Below are 19,808 nucleotides of genomic sequence, written 5' to 3' on the forward strand. Positions count from 1 at the left end.
GTAGATGACTGAGATCGTGGAGACTTTCGATAGAGCTTGCGATAAGTATAAGCATCTCTAGCCGGAGAAAGTTAACTGTAGTGCGTGCCCGTTACCGCACTGCCGGCTGCCCTCCTGCTCGCTACTACGCTAGTCACTCCGCGACCGGTCCGCGCTCACGGCGCTCGTCACTCGCAGCGGCGCCTGGACACCATGTTTACACTTTGCCCAACCATCCGGCAACAGCGCGACGGAAAGCGATAGTGTTCCATATTGTGAGCCTCTTGTGTACGGTGGACAGTGGACTCTGTAACATAATCACTAGATAGTGCGAAGTGCGACGACCCGCGTAAAGGACGACGATGACCTTCTCTGGGAGCATGAAAGAGGGCAAACCCAGAAATGTTAAGGATACCTGGGAGTCCGAGGTAAAACATTATATTTTTATAATAATTTTTAATGGAAATTATTTTCTTAATTATTCATGTAAGACGTCTATGATTCACATACGTAATGAATGGTAAGATCTATCAATGGGATACTCATTATCTTGCGCGAGTTTCTTCATAACTGCCTCACAATTGACACTTTCTCTTTAAAGAAACTTTTATGAGCTTTGTAAGTATATCAATGTAATAAATATCCAGTTGTAGGTATCTAGTATAATAAAATAAATATATATTAAAAACTTGATATGGAAACTATGTCACCAAGATTTCTCTTATATTTTGCTACCGCAAAACAAAACACACTAATATAATTATATCCATTCCCAAGTGGGACTGTACATAGGTATGTTGATCGTTTTTATTAATAAAATAATAAATTTATTAAAATGGACTTTAATAAAAATCTTAAAAATAATATTTCCTTTATAAAACTGCCTTACTTAATTCTCACTTCGATTAAATTACGAAATCTTATAGACAACTATGAAATGTTCTTGCCTTATTTTTCACTCGACAGCTACCGGTTTTTAAAAACACCCTTTTATGTGTATCGCGATGTGGACGATAAGGCTTGCTTACAATCACCATTTTCTACTCTTGCTTTTTAAAATACTTTTTTTTTTATATGTTACCCATGATGATAATAATAGTAATAGGAGCCTTAATTGTATTAGGTACGGATGAAAATGTATGAAATGGTGATAAAATATATAAATGCATAACTTAATGCAAACAGTCATATGTAGAGTCATTTTAATTCCTTGTAATTGCTCTTTTTAATAAAACATTTTGGTATAAAAAAACAGAGCTTCTTTCTATAATTATAAAGATAAAATAAAGTTAACAATTATGATTTAGTATGTATATTGAATATACAAAAAAAATCTAAAGCTCTTGTCTTTTTGTGTAAATGACCTGTGCTCGATGACATCGGCAGCGACACATTCCGACGTAGCAGGAAATTTAAAACTTAGATCAACTGATTTAATATCGCATGTCCTTGCATTTGCCTCTCACTCGTGTAGCGTAACAACAACTATCTATATACTATAAATAGAGCGCGATATTTATTAATATTACTTACTTACCTTCTTTGTTATTTTTTAAAAATAATATGCCATTTTTTTAATAAAATCAGGAGACTATTTTGAGTTAAATTCCTCACGTACTTATTTATTTGTAAGTTTATCTTTTCTTATTATGTTATGTGTTTTAAGCAAATATTAAAATCAATTTTGATACAACAAAAACATTGTCAAAACCATAGATAAAAGCAAACTAGAAAACAATATTTTTTAATTTTTAAGTGAAAGAAAGTCAAAAGTTAATCCAGTAGTCACAATAATGTTGTAAAGCTGGGTAAAATCATTGTAAAATGAACATAATATGCTGATTAGCATAATTAATGGTACACTAACCTTAAATACTTGAAATCACATACCTTCGTATACAATTTCATAAGTTCTCATGTATAATATGGCTGTAATCTTTTAATTAAATTCGTACGACCACGTTTGTGTGATATGTAGCGAAACAAATAACGCGTAACGTAACATGCGTCAACGAATTATGAAATATTAACATAAAATTGCATGACAATTGATTTTTTTTTTATAAATTGTGGGTTAGATTCCCACTCGAGGAAATGAAATATTTTTTTTTCTTTATTCTGGTATTGAGGCAAGCCGCTGCTTTGAGCTTCGCTTCTCAATACGGAATAGTTCAAAAATCCGATGAAAAATGGGGAACTGAGTGTCTTAAAACTAGGTTCCCTCTGCTTACCCTGCTGTATTCGGGATATAAAATGAAGCCTAAAAAAATTACCTATAATTATTCAATTTAAATAGTTAAAAATTAAAACTGATTTAAAAAATCTGTAGAATATAATGTATTTACCTTCAGATAATATATTGATTAAGCTTGAACAGCGTTGGCGTGGAGCTTCTGCTTTCCGGCCCACACGTAAAGCGACTCGGAGCCAGGGCCAACAGCTATTTGACCTTTCTCTAAGCAATACAACAAAACACCTGTACTTTTGGCTTTGATTTTCGTTATTTCGGTATATCGCGAGTGAGAGTGGAAGTGTGTCAGTAGATAGTAACGGCGCCGAGTCGGCCCCAGTGTACTCCGTGATCCGGGTCGCTGCCAGTTCGCTGACCACAGCTACTTGCTTACCCATGTTCTGTATATTCTTATTACGTTTACGTTTAGAATTTACAAGAAGTCAATTAATAAATATAAAATGACTATATTTGTATGACTAAGGATATTTGATCGCGAGCTGTGATGTTCCCATAATACAAAATACATTATGCAAATTTTTAATGTTGCGTAAATAATCGACAACCAGTCATAGTAATAAATTTTTGCATCACAGTGAACAAATTTCAAAAGTTCACGGACTTTTAAGTAAGTCACGAAGTTTTATTTTCTAAGATTTTTCATTTAAAAATTATTTCATTTACAACATCAAAACGTTTATATATGTAGAGTACTTATTACTGTTTTAATATTTAGTACATTCTCATTTCTCCTTTATCAATTTACTTTTTGTTTATTACATAACTATAATTTAATTATTGTTTTTGTTCTGATTTTTTGATTAAAAGAAAAAATGATATTTTTTCTAAATCTAAACTTAACAGTCGCCCTGGCTAGTTGCTTTATAATTTTTTTCAATGCTGAATCCTACGACTTGACTATAAAAAACTGTCTTTCTTATTTACTGTACGTCTGCTCTCATAAAGTATCCCAAGTTTAAAAATAAATATTATATCCTACACTGTTTTACCTACCTACCTAGCAAATATTCAGAAGTCAGAATCAGTAGTTGATACAATGTAATATTGCATTGCTTGGAATCTCGAAACTTTTCTCTTGTAACGTGACTAAAGGTAATATCCATAGATCGTAATGCTTTATATTGCATTATTATAATCTCTTTCATGAATAAGTATCTAAAACTGGTGAATATTCGATGTCCACTTTCGTAAGTGTAGAGTCATCTATTGCTGGTAATAAGTAATCAATCGTTTATTATTGATTGTACACAGTTGCTAAAATAACAGATCGTTCATTAGAAATATAATTACAAAAGCTTTTATGAAAAGAATTTTATTTACAATATAGGACACCTAGCATCTTACCTGCCCATGTTCCCGCTAAATCACTGGATCGATTGCTATTAGAATAATCATACTAATTCTTATTTGTCACTAGGAATCATTACTACAAGAAATATACCTAGTAATATACTTTTGAATATATTGCTGAACAACAGGTGTAAGTAATATTCAGTATACAGTGATTGAAAGTGAAGGCGTTCGCATTGTTTGGGCTGGAACTCAATAGAAACCGGCGAAAAGACTGAGGCGTGCCCGACTTAGTATTTTGTAGTAGCTACATAGTGCTGCGAGCAAAAACGTGAAGAGATGTAGGTCACGCCGGCAAGTGCTATTTGCACACGCCTTTTGAGCGAGGACTAGGAGTAAGTGTTTGTGGTCTATTGCGAATAGACAACATTAAATAAATAAAGTAAACAATAAATGGCTACCGTGTTTTACACTTTTTTAAGGTTTAATACCAATCCCACACACAGCAGGATAGGCGGAGGGAACTTTGTGTTAAGACAGTCCGTTCCCCACTTTCCACCGAATTCCGGAGGGATTGCGCGATGAGTGGCGGAATTCAACGCCGCGCTATGCTTTGATACCAGAGTGAAGTGAAGAAAGAAAATATGAATTATAATCGTTATTATATAAAATTATAAAACAAGCTTCTAATTATTTGTCATTTAGTAATTACTGCAATCGAAAATGACAATTTATGATTCATATCACGTATAAATAATAATAATTAAAATAATGTAGACACATAGATAATAATTATTGTTTATTTTCTCAATAGTACCTACGTATACAGTTTGATCTCTTTGACCTCTAAGCACGGCCTTGTCCACACCTTAACTCGAACCTATGAGAAGAAATCGACTCCAAATACTTATCGACATTATTCTCTTTGTTAAGCCCGTTTGTGCTGAAATGTCAATTGTACACCAGAACACCGCCTCGTCCTGTTTTTGTGAGATATTCTACCGTAAAATAGTAAAACATTCAGCGATATTGTCAATCACTTCAATCTAATAATTACCTATATGAATATAATTTGATTTATTACAAATGTAGGTACCTAGAGAAAAATACCTACTTGAAAAGATATTTATAGAAGTAAAGGTTGATAGAAATCTTTGACTATTTACATCCATTCTTTTCTTCAGTCGGCTCTCCATTTACCTAGAAGCTTATTGCCGCAACATAACCAATTTAAAGCGTTGGCATTTGCAATATCTTGCCGCCAGTCTAATATACTTTTCTTAAATTAACTATAAAGTCTTTGTGTTTAGATCTTAATGAGATCTCGTGTTGAGAAATTGTTTTTGTAAATTATACTTTGCTTACGTACTTTTTTATGTAATAAAATAAAGAAATATAAAAATGTGTAAACTTTTATAAACTTATATTTTTACTTATACATAATTATCATAATTAAAACTTATACATAATTATTATACATTTTATTAATAGTTTCATATTATCTATGACTAGTGGACCCGGACGCGGCTACGCCTGCTTCAACTATAAGAATATTTATTAAATTATTTTCAATTTTCAATAGAATTAGTAAGAAAATTTAAGCTTAAACAATCAAAAAGGATAATAAGTAGATACACATTATTAGAAAAAAATATCTGAGTTATTGAAATTAACCAACAAAAGGATTAAAAGTAACTAAAGGATAGATATTCTTAATATTAGAAAAAGTACCTAAAGTTTTCCGTGCGTGCGTACATAGATATCGACTCTACGAAATAACTAAACATTTCTCTCTATTAAGCAGGATAATTTTAGCGGGCAATATCAAATAAAATAAGAAGAGAACCAAAGTGTAGCTTAAATTAATTATAAACAGCAAATAATTACATAAACATTTACAATAGTTCGAAAATGTATAAAAATTTATAAAACCGTCAACGTCATCTGCCCGTTCGCGTCGGTCATACTGTGCCGCCCGTAGGTTAGGTCATTTGGAATCAGTGACATCTCCTTAATTATTTATCAGAATGTTATACAGTAAACTATAATTTCCATCAAGATGAAATGATAAAAGTGACTCTTATATTTATTTTCATAAGGATGAATATCAAAATGTCGCGGTAACGGTTGCGTAGCGACGCGACGGTTGTTATTAACATGGCAGAATAAATTGCATGTCAAATTTGAAAGTACTTTAAAATATATTAGTATATATGTGTAATGTAATGTTATATAGCCTATAGCACTTCTGAAGAATGCAGCTTTCATACAAAACAAAAACAATGAAAATCGGACCAGTAGATCCAGAGATCTTAGCGTTCAAACAAACAAACAAACAAACAAACAAACTCTTCCGCTTTATTATATTAGTATAGATAAAGGTAATTAGATAGTATGAATGTATGTGTGTCTACCATTTTCCAAGAGTAGATTACATAAGACCTGTTGGAAACAGTTCCCATCGCTTTCATTATACTATTTAAAGTCGCAAAATATCTAATGTACAGAAAACAACTACTTGTAACACTTGTAATAAAAGATTTCGCAGTCCATATTACTTAATATTTTACAGAGCAGTTCGACTGTGACGTCTTAATATAGAGTAAACAAATTTAAATTAATAGACGATGCAATAGAAAATAAATAATTTGTGAACAATTATTATTATCAAACAATATATATGGTAATAGGTTTTTGAGGCCAGTCGTGGCGCAGGGGCACAAGCGTGTGACCGTAAACGCGACAGGTTGTAGGTTCGATTCCCATTTGAAGAAATTAAATAATTTATATTTTCATTTCTTCGCTCTTGTGTCGACGCAAAGCACGGCGTGGAGTTCCGCCACTTAATAATGCAATACCTTCAGAATTCAGAGAAAAGTGGTGAGCGGACTGTCTTAACACTACGCTCCTTCTTCCTACTGTGCTACTTGCGGAATAATGAAGTTTTTTTTTATGTGGTAGCTCTGTACGATACATTAGTTATAGGTAATATCTTTTGACTTCGATATTGTTTATCTTTTTTAGTTTATATTTAAAGAGGAACATAATAAATATAGGTATTTTGTCAGTATATTCCCATCATTTATTTTAATATATTATTCTTCTTTTGCATTTGTCCTAAAAATTAACGGTGATTCGCTTTCTTTTCGAAACTTCAAAATGTTTGTACAATAAGGAATTCACTGTCCGAGTTAAATATGTAAAACAAGTTTTGGTTGACTAATATGTTGACATGGCTTAGATGTATGGCAGTAGAAAATCGTAATATTATATTGGGTCCGACGTTTTAAATTTTGTCACTAATTGGGATCTTTTTAAAAATATTTTTAAATAATTAAGAACCTGTCATATGTAGGAACCTATTTTATATTTATAAATAGTATTTTTCAGTTTCCTTTAAGAAACATTTTATAAATATTTAAAAAAACATGAGAGACTCTTGGTCACATAGGGTTTATCGTTTTTTGTATAATTTTGGCCAGATCAGCCAGGTTAGTTTAGGTTAGTTTTGTTAGGTCTACATTGTCTCAGTAATAGTTATTTTTCTAAATTTAACCCAGTAACTTCTAACTAATAATTTTAAAAAAGTATCTTTTTCTTTAATTTTTTTTTCAATATTTTTTTTAATTTAAAAAACTGATATTTACAAAAAACAGAAATCATAATAAACAGCATAAATTAAAGTACAGATCCACTAATGTATTTTGGCAAACTTGCCTTAATAAATAACATTTAGATTTATTTCCCGTACATTTATGAATGTTAGTAGAGCACGAAGGTAATTCAGTTATCAATAAGATACTTTAAATCCTTATTATAAGATCTATATTAAAATTATTCATCTAACATTTTTTATATAATAGCTAGGGTATGGATGGTCAAGGAGTGGACAGCGTCGAGGCCGCGCACACCGGCCGCCCGAGTCCACGATGTCCGTTAGCAGCGACATCAGGTTTACCCGCCGCAAGCTCAGCCGGACCTGCCGCGGCTGCTGCGCGGCGGTAGCAGCCATGCTCGTATTGCTGCTTCTCGCCGCCGTCGCCGTCTACCTCGGCCGTTGGTACCACTCTTCTTATATATTATATTATAAAAAACATCATAACTTACTTTTAAACCATATGGTTAATATATTACATTTATCGAACACTTAATTCTTTTTACAATGTTTTAAAGTGTTATTCCACACTTGTTTATACGAATTCTTTGATTAATAAACATGTTAAGAAAATAATTTTCAAGTTCCAGTTTCTCTGTTTAAATAAAAACTTAAAATATCTTGTAATCCTTGGCTTCGTTTGCTCAAATGACTTAGCGCCAAATGAGTAGATGTATTCAATATCTACTAGAAACCTAATTCTTCTTACCCAATGTTTAAGCCTTTTAGATAATATTACCGATATCATGTTAAGGTGAACCATTTGCCCTAGAACGCAATTTTAACAACAAAATTATAATTACAGAGGCGCGTAGTAGGTTCGATCCCCATTCGAGGAAATGAAATATTTATTTAAATTTATATTCTCATTTCTTCGCTCTGTTGTTGAGACAAAGCGCGGCGTTGAGTTCTGTCACTCAACAAGCAATGTAACCCCCAGAATCTGGCGAAAAATGGGGAACGGACTGTCTCAACACTAGGTTCCCTGCTATGTACGGGATAGAGCGTGAAACTAATTTTTTGCTATCTAAATAATTTTATAGCAACATTTACAGTAAATCATAAATTTTATATTAATTTTATTTCTATATAAGTACCTATATTCTGACAAAGTATAAAGTATGTATTTATTTTTATATATCAATATGATATCTGTTCTTCATATACCACGGCGGCATTTAGATACCCGTCACTGCTAAAAGGCCAGTATCTTATGCGACCTTGCATTCGCCTATACAGTGCAGGTGCAAATCAAAAAATACGAATATTCAAGCGTATTTTTATTCGGTTTCATCATACATATATTGTTATTTATGCATTCAATTCACTTATTTTATATGAATATTATTTTTTATTTCATTTTCAATTCTTATATATAAAGATAAGTAACGTTATATAAGTGGTTAAAAATATATTATTAGCGTTAATGTAATAAAGATAAAGTCAATTAACATAATAGCAAACATTTATAGCCATTAACGCGCTGGTTGAGCAGTTTACCAGAAAGGAAAGCGGTCATTAAAAATTAGACTAATTGTAATTTGTAATTATTTATTGCAGTAATATTTCAAAGTTGCATAACGCTTTTCCAAATGTTTAGAAAAGAAGTTTATATTATTTATTTAGAATAACAAATATATATTAACTTACAGATATGTACTTATTTGGCGACCCACTGAACCGACAAACGTTTCGAGGATCATTTGTAGCATCCTCATGGGGGACGCAGGGAACATCGGCATTGGCAAAGGACAATAGCACACAAGAACAAGAGCTCCAGGAAGCTATATTTAAATCCTATAGAAATTCAGAACTACGATCATGTTTTGTGGACGCTGAGCTTCTTGCCTTGGATAAGTAAGTTTTTTATAGATAAAACAAATACTAAATATAAAGGGAAAATTGACAAAATAAACAGACAATTTAAAAAAATATTATTTTGGGTTCTATTACATCGATCGAGGTCCTCAATTATAGATGTTCTAATATAGATTCTTCCAAACCTTCCATGTACAGAGTAATAATAAAATAATAATACTTTTAGTTTCTTATTCGTATTATCATTGTTGTTAATAGAGAGAAATTAAAAACGTAACCTTGAAATATATTTAATCTTTAACTTACTATTTACTCATTTCACTTTTTACTTATTATTCTATATTGAAAATACGACTATAATTTATAAATAACCACACAGAAATAACAGTTTATGGAGAAAGTTAGCTTTCTAGAAGTTTCGTTCGTTAAGATAAGCGTGATATGTTATTTTAAAGAATACAGATATGAAAAGATCTTGCAATGGGTCCTACAAATTTTATCTGCGTAATAAAGAGAGAAAATATCGATTGATTTCATTACCGCTTCGTGTAACAGAACAATTATAAAAGTCTATAGATATACATTTTATCACCATAGTAAATCGTTATACCGCAAGATGATTCTATATCATAAAATTGTGTCTGATCGCCATCTGTATGTGGAAAATATATTTGAAAATCTTTTATTGAACACTTCCAACTCAGAATAATGTTTTTATAAATTTGTGTATATAGGTGTGTTTGTGCGCTTTTGCACGCTAATCTCATGAACCATATTGATTTAAATGCAGATTTCACTATTTTATTTTGGCAAATTTCCCTTTTCTTCGCTTTCCGGTAATATTTAGTGTTTGTTTTATTTGAAACGGTACATTAATAAAAAAGTTATAAATCAAATGAAATCAGCTTCACGCTTATCTCGCACATTTAATTTTAAATTTATGGATATTGTCTCTAAAGGGATAATTTTATTGGAACATGAAGATAATTCAGATTAGTAAGAAATAAATAAATAAAGATCAAGCGGGTGAAGGCTTTTATGAAAATATCTTTTTCACGTTTTATCTAATTAATAATTATTTAATTATGTAAACTTTTCAATCTATAGTCATATAGCACAACATTTTATTCATATTCAAGACACAAAAAGAAAGGGCCACATCGACCTTGATTTTAAAGTTAACAATATAAGTCTCTTAGAAAGTCCAAAGCTTAGAAACCCAAGCACGCATTAACTTTCCCGTGTCAATATGATACACAAAGTATCACGCCGTGGTTAATGTAAACGGATCACTGCACTTCACTGGCATACTTTGCTGACTAAACGTGATGGCTGACTAAAGTTTTCAAAAAATATTAGTAAGCTTTCTGCTCTTCTTTACTCATTTTTTTAATATACCTAATATAAATTTGAAAGCATTAGTTTTAATTTATCTTAATTTATCAGGTAGGTAATATACGTATATGACGTGTCGTACAGAAAGTAGACGTCAAAACCGTCATGTAATATTTTTATAATAAATTGAACGATAAGAGTTTAATATCTAAACATAAAAATAAATCAATGTGTTTATAACGTAACTAAGTAGGTGTCAAACATGTTTAACTATTTTATTATCGTATTTCATAATGTAAGACCCCCACGATTTACATAATATTAAAAAAATTGCAAATTGGATATATAGTTTTCTATATACTTGCGCTTACAACTTTAGAGTTTATACTCCTAGTATTACTAATATTAGTTACCTAGACCACAGTGGTCAATACTGTGGCTACGTTTCAATATCTTTGTTGTTCATTCATACTAGTTATCTTCTAATTAATACAATAATTAATAGTAAAAGCACTTACCTATTCCGTTGGTTAAATACTTTTTGGTCTTAAACTTTCTTATATAATGCTAGCGGACTTGGGCAGCTTTGCCCGCATAAATAAAGGAAAAAATAATATAGCATGGAAAAAATATTATATACTAATATTTCATACAAAATTTGCGCAAATTTAACTTTGTCAACTTTTATGAATTGTACTTCCCGTAGACATAAGTACTCGTACATCTCCCGGTTTTTTAACCACTGTGTGAAATAAATCTTAATTAGTTGCATTTTGTGAATGTGTAGATGACTGTATATGCTAGATGAAAATTATCCTTATTAATAAACAAAATATGTTAAGGACTATGACATATGTTATGATATGATTATTTTACAAATCAAATATTTTTTTAGCTCGGAAAAAGGAACACGTGTACACTTTGAAGTTTCCTTTGAGCCCATTTTTACAGCTGTGAGTACGGCTGAAGTAAGCGCTGTTATGACAAGGGATATCTTAACGCCTTTTTTTCAAAATATTGGTGCAATACCAGCTACGTTGCATATTGAGGTATGGCATTTTTTGAAAAACACTAATAAAATAATATGTTTTCTTTCAATACGGAGTTATAATTATTTGTGTCTTTACAGGAAAGTTCCATGATCTCTTCACAGCCTCTAAAAGAGAGTGATGATCCTGTAACTGAAGTACCCACAACCGAAGGAGTAGCTTTTGAAGAAGAAGACCTGCGAGAGTGTTCTCCATTGGCATTACCTTTATGTTCACATCTGCCTTATAATACAACAGCCTATCCAAATTTAGTGGGACATACATCTAAAGAAGTTTTGTTTCGTGATCTAGTCGCGTTCAGGGAGTTGTTAGACGCCGAATGCTCTCTTTTAGCGCAGGTAATTTCTTTTTCTGTTTTTTTTCCCGACTCGAAGAAAAGTTTTTATGCAACCCAGATTTGACACTTCAGTAGTTTTATAATAATTACGTACACTCTCCAACTGTGCTGAGTATAATGATGACTCGAGATTTTAAAAAATGTAGTAGGTTACCTACATTAAGATTTTTCGAATAAATATTATAATTTTAAGTAGTCAGTAGGTATATTTTTTTTTCGTTTTGAACTCTATTTGAGTACATATATATTAATACATCTATTCTATTATTAAATAATCTAAATTTAATTTAGGATTTTGTCTGCCAAATGCTACAACCACGATGTGTCGATGAGAGGCTTGTACGGCCATGCCGTGCTTACTGCCGCGCCTTTCATGCCGGTTGTGGGGCACGTTTGCCTGAACGCCTTCGTCCACATTTCGACTGTGCCCGATTTCCTGAGTACTACGGACCAGGATCTTGCGCTCCAGAACCAGGTAATAATATATACTTTCAATAGTATACGCTTTTGCGTTCGCTTATATGGAAAAACTAAAGCTACGTAATTTGCATTATTATCGTTGCATTTTTATAATTTATTCCATGGCAGCAGGTTCTTTGTAATCCAACATTTTAGCATTTTTCGTTTGGTTACGGCTTGGTCGGTGTTACGTCACTGACTGAGTTATACCTATAAGTTATAATTCAAATGTAGTGCAGTATAAACGAGACTAGTTAACTAGGCTACTTATGATGTTATCACTTATTAAAACTCAAAATCATTATTAAATTCCATGACTTTTAAAAACAAACTGAATATTAGATTGTACGGGCGGCCTACAAAGGCTAGCGCTGTCCCGGCGAGCCTGCGACGGGGTGCCGGATTGCGCGGACGCGGCGGAGGAGCGTAGCTGTGCGCACTGCGCGTCGGCCGGCCCTGGAGCCCTGCGCTGCGCGCTGCTGCCGCGCTGCCTGCCGCCGCATCTGCGCTGCGACGGCACGCCCGACTGTGCGGACGGCAGCGACGAGAGTGGATGCTGTGAGATTCTTAATATTGATACTTTGAATTAGAGTATACGATTTATAAATTCAAAACATCCGTTAAATCTGGATTGATGAAAATAGGTCACTATGTAGCAAAGTAACTAAACATATTCTTGACCGAAGACCGACAATCTTTGTTGCTATCTTCATAAAAGAAAGCCCATCCAAGATAAGAGTACTTTTAGTTCCGCTTCTCACAATCAAGTAAAATGCTTTCTAGTACACTTAAGTAAGTAAAGAACACACTCCAGGGTGTCGATGTTTTTAATATTTTAAAATGAAAACAATAGTAAACATACAAATGTGATAAAAGAATAAAATAAGTGATTTTACCAAAATTTTACATCAGATACAAAATAAATTCTGAAATTGTGTAATCATTTTAGTATGGATATCTCGTTCTTTGGCTACATGGAGACGGGAGACCAGCGAGACTACGCTGGGGGCAGTGCGGAGTCGCGCCGGGTACGCGCTGTGGGCGGAGCGCGGCTGCGCCGGCAAGATCTGCGCGGCGCCCTACGAGGACGACAGACGTGCACTTATGAATGTTGCGACGTCTCTATGTACCGCTCTCACATTCAAGTATGACACTCTAAAGTTTCAAATCTTACATATTTAACACACTTTAATAATCTATTAAAGACAAAGTCCAAAGTCTGCTTAACGTTGTATCCGGCACCCAACATTGTAGACGGCCTAGTGCTTAGATACTCTGTTCCCCAGTTTCTGTTGAATTTTTCTAATTGGCATTGCGTGTTGAGTGGTGGAAACGCCCAGCTTGCCTTGGCGCCATAATGAAGAAATTAAAATATTAATAAATAACACTTCATTCCCTCGAGTGGGGATCGAACCCACAACCATCGCGTTACAGTGAACCTAATAATAATCTATTCTCTATAAAATTTGTATTACTCTGTAAAGTTCACTTTCATTGTTTGACAATAGATCTGCCATCTCAGCGGAGGCCGTCCTAGATACTGAAAACGAGTCTGATGAGGATATGACAGAAACAGTCACGCAACACAGTACCCGCAAAGAAACACACGAGTATGTGGAGGTCGTTGACCCGTCCGCACCAGAAATCTCATTCATTAAAAGTGAATGTCCACAGCGGAAAGTGATTAGAATTGTCTGCGATCAGTTAGGTAAGTGGTTATAGCTGTTTTTCAATGTTTACAAACTTCTTTACAAAAAATACATATGTATTTTTATTAAATAAACATATAAGTATATATCTTGATTAACAAGCCTAGCTATGCTGTACTATAACATTGTATGTGTATTATAATATTCTTCTTGAACAATGAATGCTTCCAGAATGTGGTGTACCGTCAGCTAGAGGTGGTCAAGCAGCTGCAGGTGTAGAAGGCTTGCCGCGGTCGGCGCGGCCTGGCGACTGGCCATGGCATGCGGCGCTACTCCGGTCGCATGTGCACGCCTGCGACGGCGTCCTTATACACCCTAACTGGCTCATCACCACGGCTTCCTGTTTTCAGGTGCCTATAAATATTTGAATTATTTAAATTAATGTAAAAACATTCACAAACACTTATCTTTGTGAATGTTTTGGTAATGGTCCTTAGACCATTACCAATACTTCAGTAGTAATCAACAGTGAATGAGTTAATTAAGCTTACTACAATTTTTTTATGATTTTAACATACATTGTTTTGCTTAAATATCAGGGCCAGCCAAAAGCTGAATGGACTGCAAGACTAGGCACAGTAAGGATACAAAGCACTACCCCATGGCAACAAGAACAACGTATAGTAGGAATGGTTCGTTCTCCAGTGGAGGGCAGTATGCTAGCTATGGTCAGACTGGAAGAGCCATTGGAAATGACTGACTTCGTCCGTCCGGCGTGCCTCCCAGAAAATGGATACAAAATGGATGAACATGGTGGAATTTGTAATACACTAGGTTGGACTAGGAACCGCGATCAGTTACAAAGAGTACAAGTGGTACCTACTTCCATGAATATCTGTGAAAACGTCAGTATAGCAACTGGAAATGGAATGTGTGCTGAACCATTGTATGATCAAGATGATTGTGATGTAAGTATTAAGCATTTTTTTAGCATTACGCTGTATCCTGTTTGTAGTAGGGTAGGCAAAGGCTCCCCTCCCCATTTCCCGCCTGGAGGCATTGCGTGATGAGTGGCGAAATTCAACACTGCCTCTACAATATAGCGAAGAAAATGAAAATATTAAATATTTAATTTCGCCGACTGGGGGAATCGAACCCACAATCTGTCGCGTTTACAAATACACAATACTGGCCCCCAGCTGAGCATTATCAACAAAAAAGTATGTTTAATAGGATTGTTCCTATATAATCTTAAATTTACAGGAAGAGGAATATGCTGGCAGCTCTATGATGTGCTTTGATGACAAATCTAAACACTGGTCGTTGATTGGTGTGAGCGGTTGGCGGATTGCTTGCTCTAAAATTGGACTTGGTCGTCCTCGTATATACGATGTAGTGAAGTCTCACATAGACTGGATTCGAAGAACTATTTCAAATTCTTCAAGATGACTTATTAAATAGTACTAAAACAAATGTTTAAAAGACTGCAAAAATGACATCTAATGTCTACACAATATTCTCATTTTTCCCAACTGCTAAGGAAAGGTTATTACTAGATATATACTATACTTATATGACTCTTTAAATCAAATCAAGCAAAATATTTCTAAAATCCAAATTCAATAAATTATTTTAAAATCTATATCATAGAAAAACCTATTAATATAAATATGTACTGTTAGCTTTATAAAAATAATACTTGTTTGGTAAGTCATTTCATAATATTTTTTCTTAATCTGGTTGCCTGCCATAGTAACTTATAAGTTACTATACAGTGTCCTAATAGCGATAGCAAGTTGAGAATAGAATGAAATATAGATTTATAATTAATTTCATTACTAGATCTTTGGCATTAAAACAAAAACTTTTCTTATTTTTTAAGGTTTTTCAAAACAATTAAGTGGTATAAAAAAATAAGCAGTTTAAAACCTATAGATAATAGAGGCCAAATACATCCAAATTTTTGTTATTTTAATAAATTAAATGTTTTAAATAGAAATCTTTAGATAAACATCTTAAAATATAAAGCCTTTTTTTACTTTTATAAATAGTTAACATAGTGTGACTTCAAAGTTATGATAAGTATAAACTGATATAATATAATATATAACTGGTATAAAGTGATAACACTATTATATACATAATTTTTTACTTTCATTATGATATGCCATCGTGTTAAAAAAATATTTATTATTGAATTAATTTTAAAAACCACATTTTTATGCTAAAAATATCAGAACAGAAAATATAAAATAAGATATGTTAGTGCCTAAAAAATAATTATAAGTTGTAGATAAGTAATTAGTACCTACAAATTGTAAATTTTTTTGTAAATATATTTCAAAGTAATACCAAATTGTTAATAAATTAATTTATGTACTATTATAGTTTTATTGTAACATAATATCTGTCTTGATTACAAATAAAAAAGCTATGGGTAAAATGATTTGAAAGAGCTAATAAAATTTATTATCTCTTAATTCTTTTACTGCTGCACAAAAAGAAACATACTTTATATTACAAAATGACTACTACTACTACTACTACTACTACTACTACTACTACTACTACTACTACTACTTATAACAGTTATTTCAGAAAATATAAATAAATTAAAATTACAAGAATTTAGGTAACTAGATTTTATTATATACACATGTTTACAATTAAGCAACTTTTTACTTCAATATTCCTTCTTCTTTAAGCTCCTTTCTTACCTTTTCCTGCATATTATCAGGCAAATTTTGTAATTCTTTGTTAATATAATTATGAAGATCTACTAAAGGTTGATAATGCATGTGAACTAATTGAGATCCAGCTATCATTGAAGCCATAGCAGCTATCGAAAAGGAGATATATTGACCCCACGTTACACCAGCAGGCATTTTAAGTCAGAGTATATTTCTGAATTTTTTCTTCAACTATATCTTTAGCTTTTCTTTTCTTGAAAGTGTTATAAAAATTCACTTCACCGACTTTCCAATTTATCATTGAATATTCTAAGACTGCGCCCAAAACAAAGAATACAGGCAGAAATCTATAAATACCAAGTTGTTTCTTGCCTGGCCATCTATCTACAAATTTTTGAAACCATCCAATTCTCATTTTATGATCAAATCATTGACATTCTTACTTATATATAATATTTCCTGAATAGTATTTGCGTATTAACTAGGAATATTTTATATAATCATTAATCTCATATTATAACCTGAAAAGAAATTTAGAAACCTGCAGTCTATACTCTAGTCTATTATATTGTCTGGCCGACACATACACGTACAATAATATTGTCAATAAAGTACGTATTGTCAATAATATTGTATGTGTGTGGCCGGTTGTCAATATTATTGTAGATTTCTAGAAATTCTGTTTTAGCCACTACAATATTGGGAGGCAGGCTTATTGTCAATAATATTGACAATATTATTGTACGTGATTGGCCAGACTTAAATATGTCAATTGCCATATAATGTACTGTATTTGTGAGTGGTAATCTTTATTAAATTCAAACTTCAAAACAAAGTTTAAATTATTTTAGTATAATAATTAAGTTCAAAATGTTAAGCTCATATTAATTGCTCAAAATCATATAAATTGCTATCTCTACAGTGATATTATGAAAATATTCAAATCAGAAAAAGATTATACCAAGTTTTTTACGGATATACATCCTATAAAATTATCAGAGAGCCGATATTTGAAAATAAATACAAAATGTTGGGGAATTTTAACAGACTATTTTATAGAGTCAGTAAAAATTAATCGTTATAAACCAAATGATGTATCAGCAACAGCAGTGTTGAAAATTGGTGATGTTTCGGGGCAAGTCACATGTGTGTTAAAAGGAAAAACAATAGGCCTCCTGTTTGGATTAACAGAAACAGAATGGTCTGAGATTGAAGAAGCCTGTGATTGTGGTCAGCAACTGTTTTTTAGATATTTTAAAGATGGTCTTAGTAAAAACTTTAGTTGTGAACAGAAACATTTTTACAACTTTTGTTTAAATAATCAAAAAGAGGATGTGTTCATTGCTATATTTTGTAGAATATATAACACTAGGAACAAAGATAAGGATGATGCATTTCTTAATATTTTTGAGCTACAAAAAACAAATAGTGATGTATTAGACATATATTTAAATTATATTAAAACAAAATAATGATTTAAAAATATTTCATATGAATTGATTTGTTCGATTGTTACCATGTAAAAAATATACATAGGTAAAAGAAACTCATGTATAGCTATATTAACAACATTTTTATGATTGAAAATTAAATTACCTGTGTATAATCTTTGTTATTATGATCAATATTATCATGATCAATTTAATATATGTTATTTTTGCAACTTAAGAGTTCTGTCTTTTTTAGCTTCACACTGTTTCCTGGGTTCTGCAGGTTCCCTATACATACACAGCATGTTATGCAGAGAGAAACTGGGACCGTAGTTGTAAAACACTTTCATTTCCCATTTTTTGCCAAATTCTGAAGGCAGTAGGGGAAATTTCATTTCCTCGAGTAGGAATCTAACTCACAACCTGCTGCACAAAGATTAAATTAAATAAATTTGCACAAACATGCAAAATATGAAGTGTTATTAAAAAAAAAACAATTTATGCTACATTAAATGTAATCAATGTTTAGTCTCTATCTCTAAGTAGTTTAGTTCTTTCTCCATGTGAAGATTAAGCTGAAAGAAAGTTTATAGTCAGATGCTCTCAAGAAAACTGGTTAAGTGTGAGTCAGACTCTCCCACTGAGGCTTCCGTTTCAATGGTTCCCATGGTTCGTCAAAGGGATGTACAATTTAGGAAAGTAGATAAATTTAAGTTTGTGGTGCACTCATCTTGTACTAAGTGAATTAGAAATATAAATTTCAAACGTTTTTTTTTCAATTAAATATATATCCATACATCATTTATTTGTATTGTAAGTTGTCACTTTGTGCGAAATTTTATAACTAGGTCCTTTTTTTTTTTCGGTCTTGAGGTTAATGCTGTTAGCCCTATTGGCCTTTACAGCGACACCGGGTGGGTAGGGAAGAGGGTACTCTGTCCCTGAAAATATGCAGGCACTGTGTGGCTGCCTGTGGGAAAAGTGTGCGGCGGCCGGGAAACTATAGGTCCACAGGGAGTACCTTATTATAGATTTTGACTAGCAGCAAATTACATATAAAATGCAGCAAAATCTATACATAAATCATCAGTCATATCTTTGATTGTGTTGACTTAGGGTAAGGGTTCGGTTTTCACCTTTTGAAGTAACGAACCCTAAATACGAACGAAAAGAAAGACGTACAATGTTTCGGTAAATATTAATGTTACTTTATATTCAAAAGGCGAGCAAGTGGGTATCATGACGTCATCATGACACACTTAAGGGCCTTTCAAAATAGACACGGTAAGGGTATCAAATCACACCAAAGAGAAATAAATAACACATTGTCTGTAAAGTTGGTTTACGGACGATGGTTTTACGTGATAACGTTGTAAGGATACACTGATAAAAATTGCATACTTTAAGAACTGAATTGTTATCATTAAATTATCATTATTTTGTATTATACAAAGACGGTTAATGTGCTTTAAATAATAGTAGGTAATTTCTTTATTTGATAATACACATTATTTAGAGCAAGTGTATATTGTTTTAACAAGCTCCCGGGATTATTTATATACAAATAGGTACCTACATTAAAGAAACAATCACCATAGAATTAATATATAGTATCATATGTTGAAATGAAATGTAAGCTAAAATATTATATTATTTATTTAAGTTGATGAGTGATAAATTAAATACAAAATTCATAGAGCATACCATTTGGCATGTTGCAACAACGTCAAGTGCGTAGGAAGCAACTTGTCCTGGGTACTGGGTAGTAGCTTAAAAGTATAGTGGGCGTTGACATCGAACTGGTGCCTACAATGTTTTTGCTAAGAAGAAATAAAGATATTAAAGTGTAAGCCAACGTTTCGCGTA

At 32.5% G+C, this 19,808-nt stretch overlaps 3 protein-coding genes and 1 long non-coding RNA gene across 5 annotated transcripts; 1 reads left to right on the plus strand and 3 right to left on the minus strand.

The window, feature by feature from the left end:
• Positions 1-115: 115 nt before the first annotated feature.
• On the plus strand, positions 116-16,201 carry LOC146527744 (atrial natriuretic peptide-converting enzyme). 2 transcript variants are annotated; one of them, XM_085204189.1, is made up of 12 exons: positions 116-407; positions 7,384-7,576; positions 8,828-9,032; positions 11,224-11,377; positions 11,458-11,715; positions 12,006-12,189; positions 12,516-12,731; positions 13,123-13,318; positions 13,682-13,881; positions 14,054-14,232; positions 14,422-14,790; positions 15,086-16,201. In XM_085204189.1, the coding sequence occupies exons 1-12, from the start codon at positions 342-344 to the stop codon at positions 15,269-15,271; spliced, it is 2,406 nt and encodes an 801-aa protein (XP_085060315.1). In that variant the 5' UTR covers positions 116-341; the 3' UTR covers positions 15,272-16,201. The 2 variants fall into 2 exon arrangements, with proteins under 2 accessions (XP_085060315.1, XP_085060316.1); XM_085204190.1 differs by lacking the exon at positions 116-407 and having other exon boundaries at positions 7,446-7,580.
• LOC146527745 (uncharacterized) lies at positions 13,918-19,774 on the minus strand. The gene is made up of 2 exons (XR_014879148.1): positions 19,647-19,774; positions 13,918-14,236 (listed from the first exon to the last, which is right to left on the minus strand). It is a non-coding gene; the product is annotated as an uncharacterized LOC146527745 (long non-coding RNA).
• sloth2 (ubiquinol-cytochrome c reductase complex assembly factor 6 sloth 2) lies at positions 16,450-16,707 on the minus strand. Its single transcript, XM_085204213.1, has one exon. The coding sequence runs from the start codon at positions 16,705-16,707 to the stop codon at positions 16,501-16,503; it is 207 nt and encodes a 68-aa protein (XP_085060339.1). The 3' UTR covers positions 16,450-16,500.
• sloth1 (sloth 1) lies at positions 16,450-17,081 on the minus strand. Its single transcript, XM_085204212.1, has one exon. The coding sequence runs from the start codon at positions 16,925-16,927 to the stop codon at positions 16,709-16,711; it is 219 nt and encodes a 72-aa protein (XP_085060338.1). The 5' UTR covers positions 16,928-17,081; the 3' UTR covers positions 16,450-16,708.
• Positions 19,775-19,808: the final 34 nt, after the last annotated feature.

The sequence above is a fragment of the Heliconius melpomene genome, chromosome 20 (assembly GCF_056956725.1).
Source record: "Heliconius melpomene rosina isolate 202511_hmr_F chromosome 20, ASM5695672v1, whole genome shotgun sequence".
NCBI lineage: Eukaryota > Metazoa > Arthropoda > Insecta > Lepidoptera > Nymphalidae > Heliconius > Heliconius melpomene.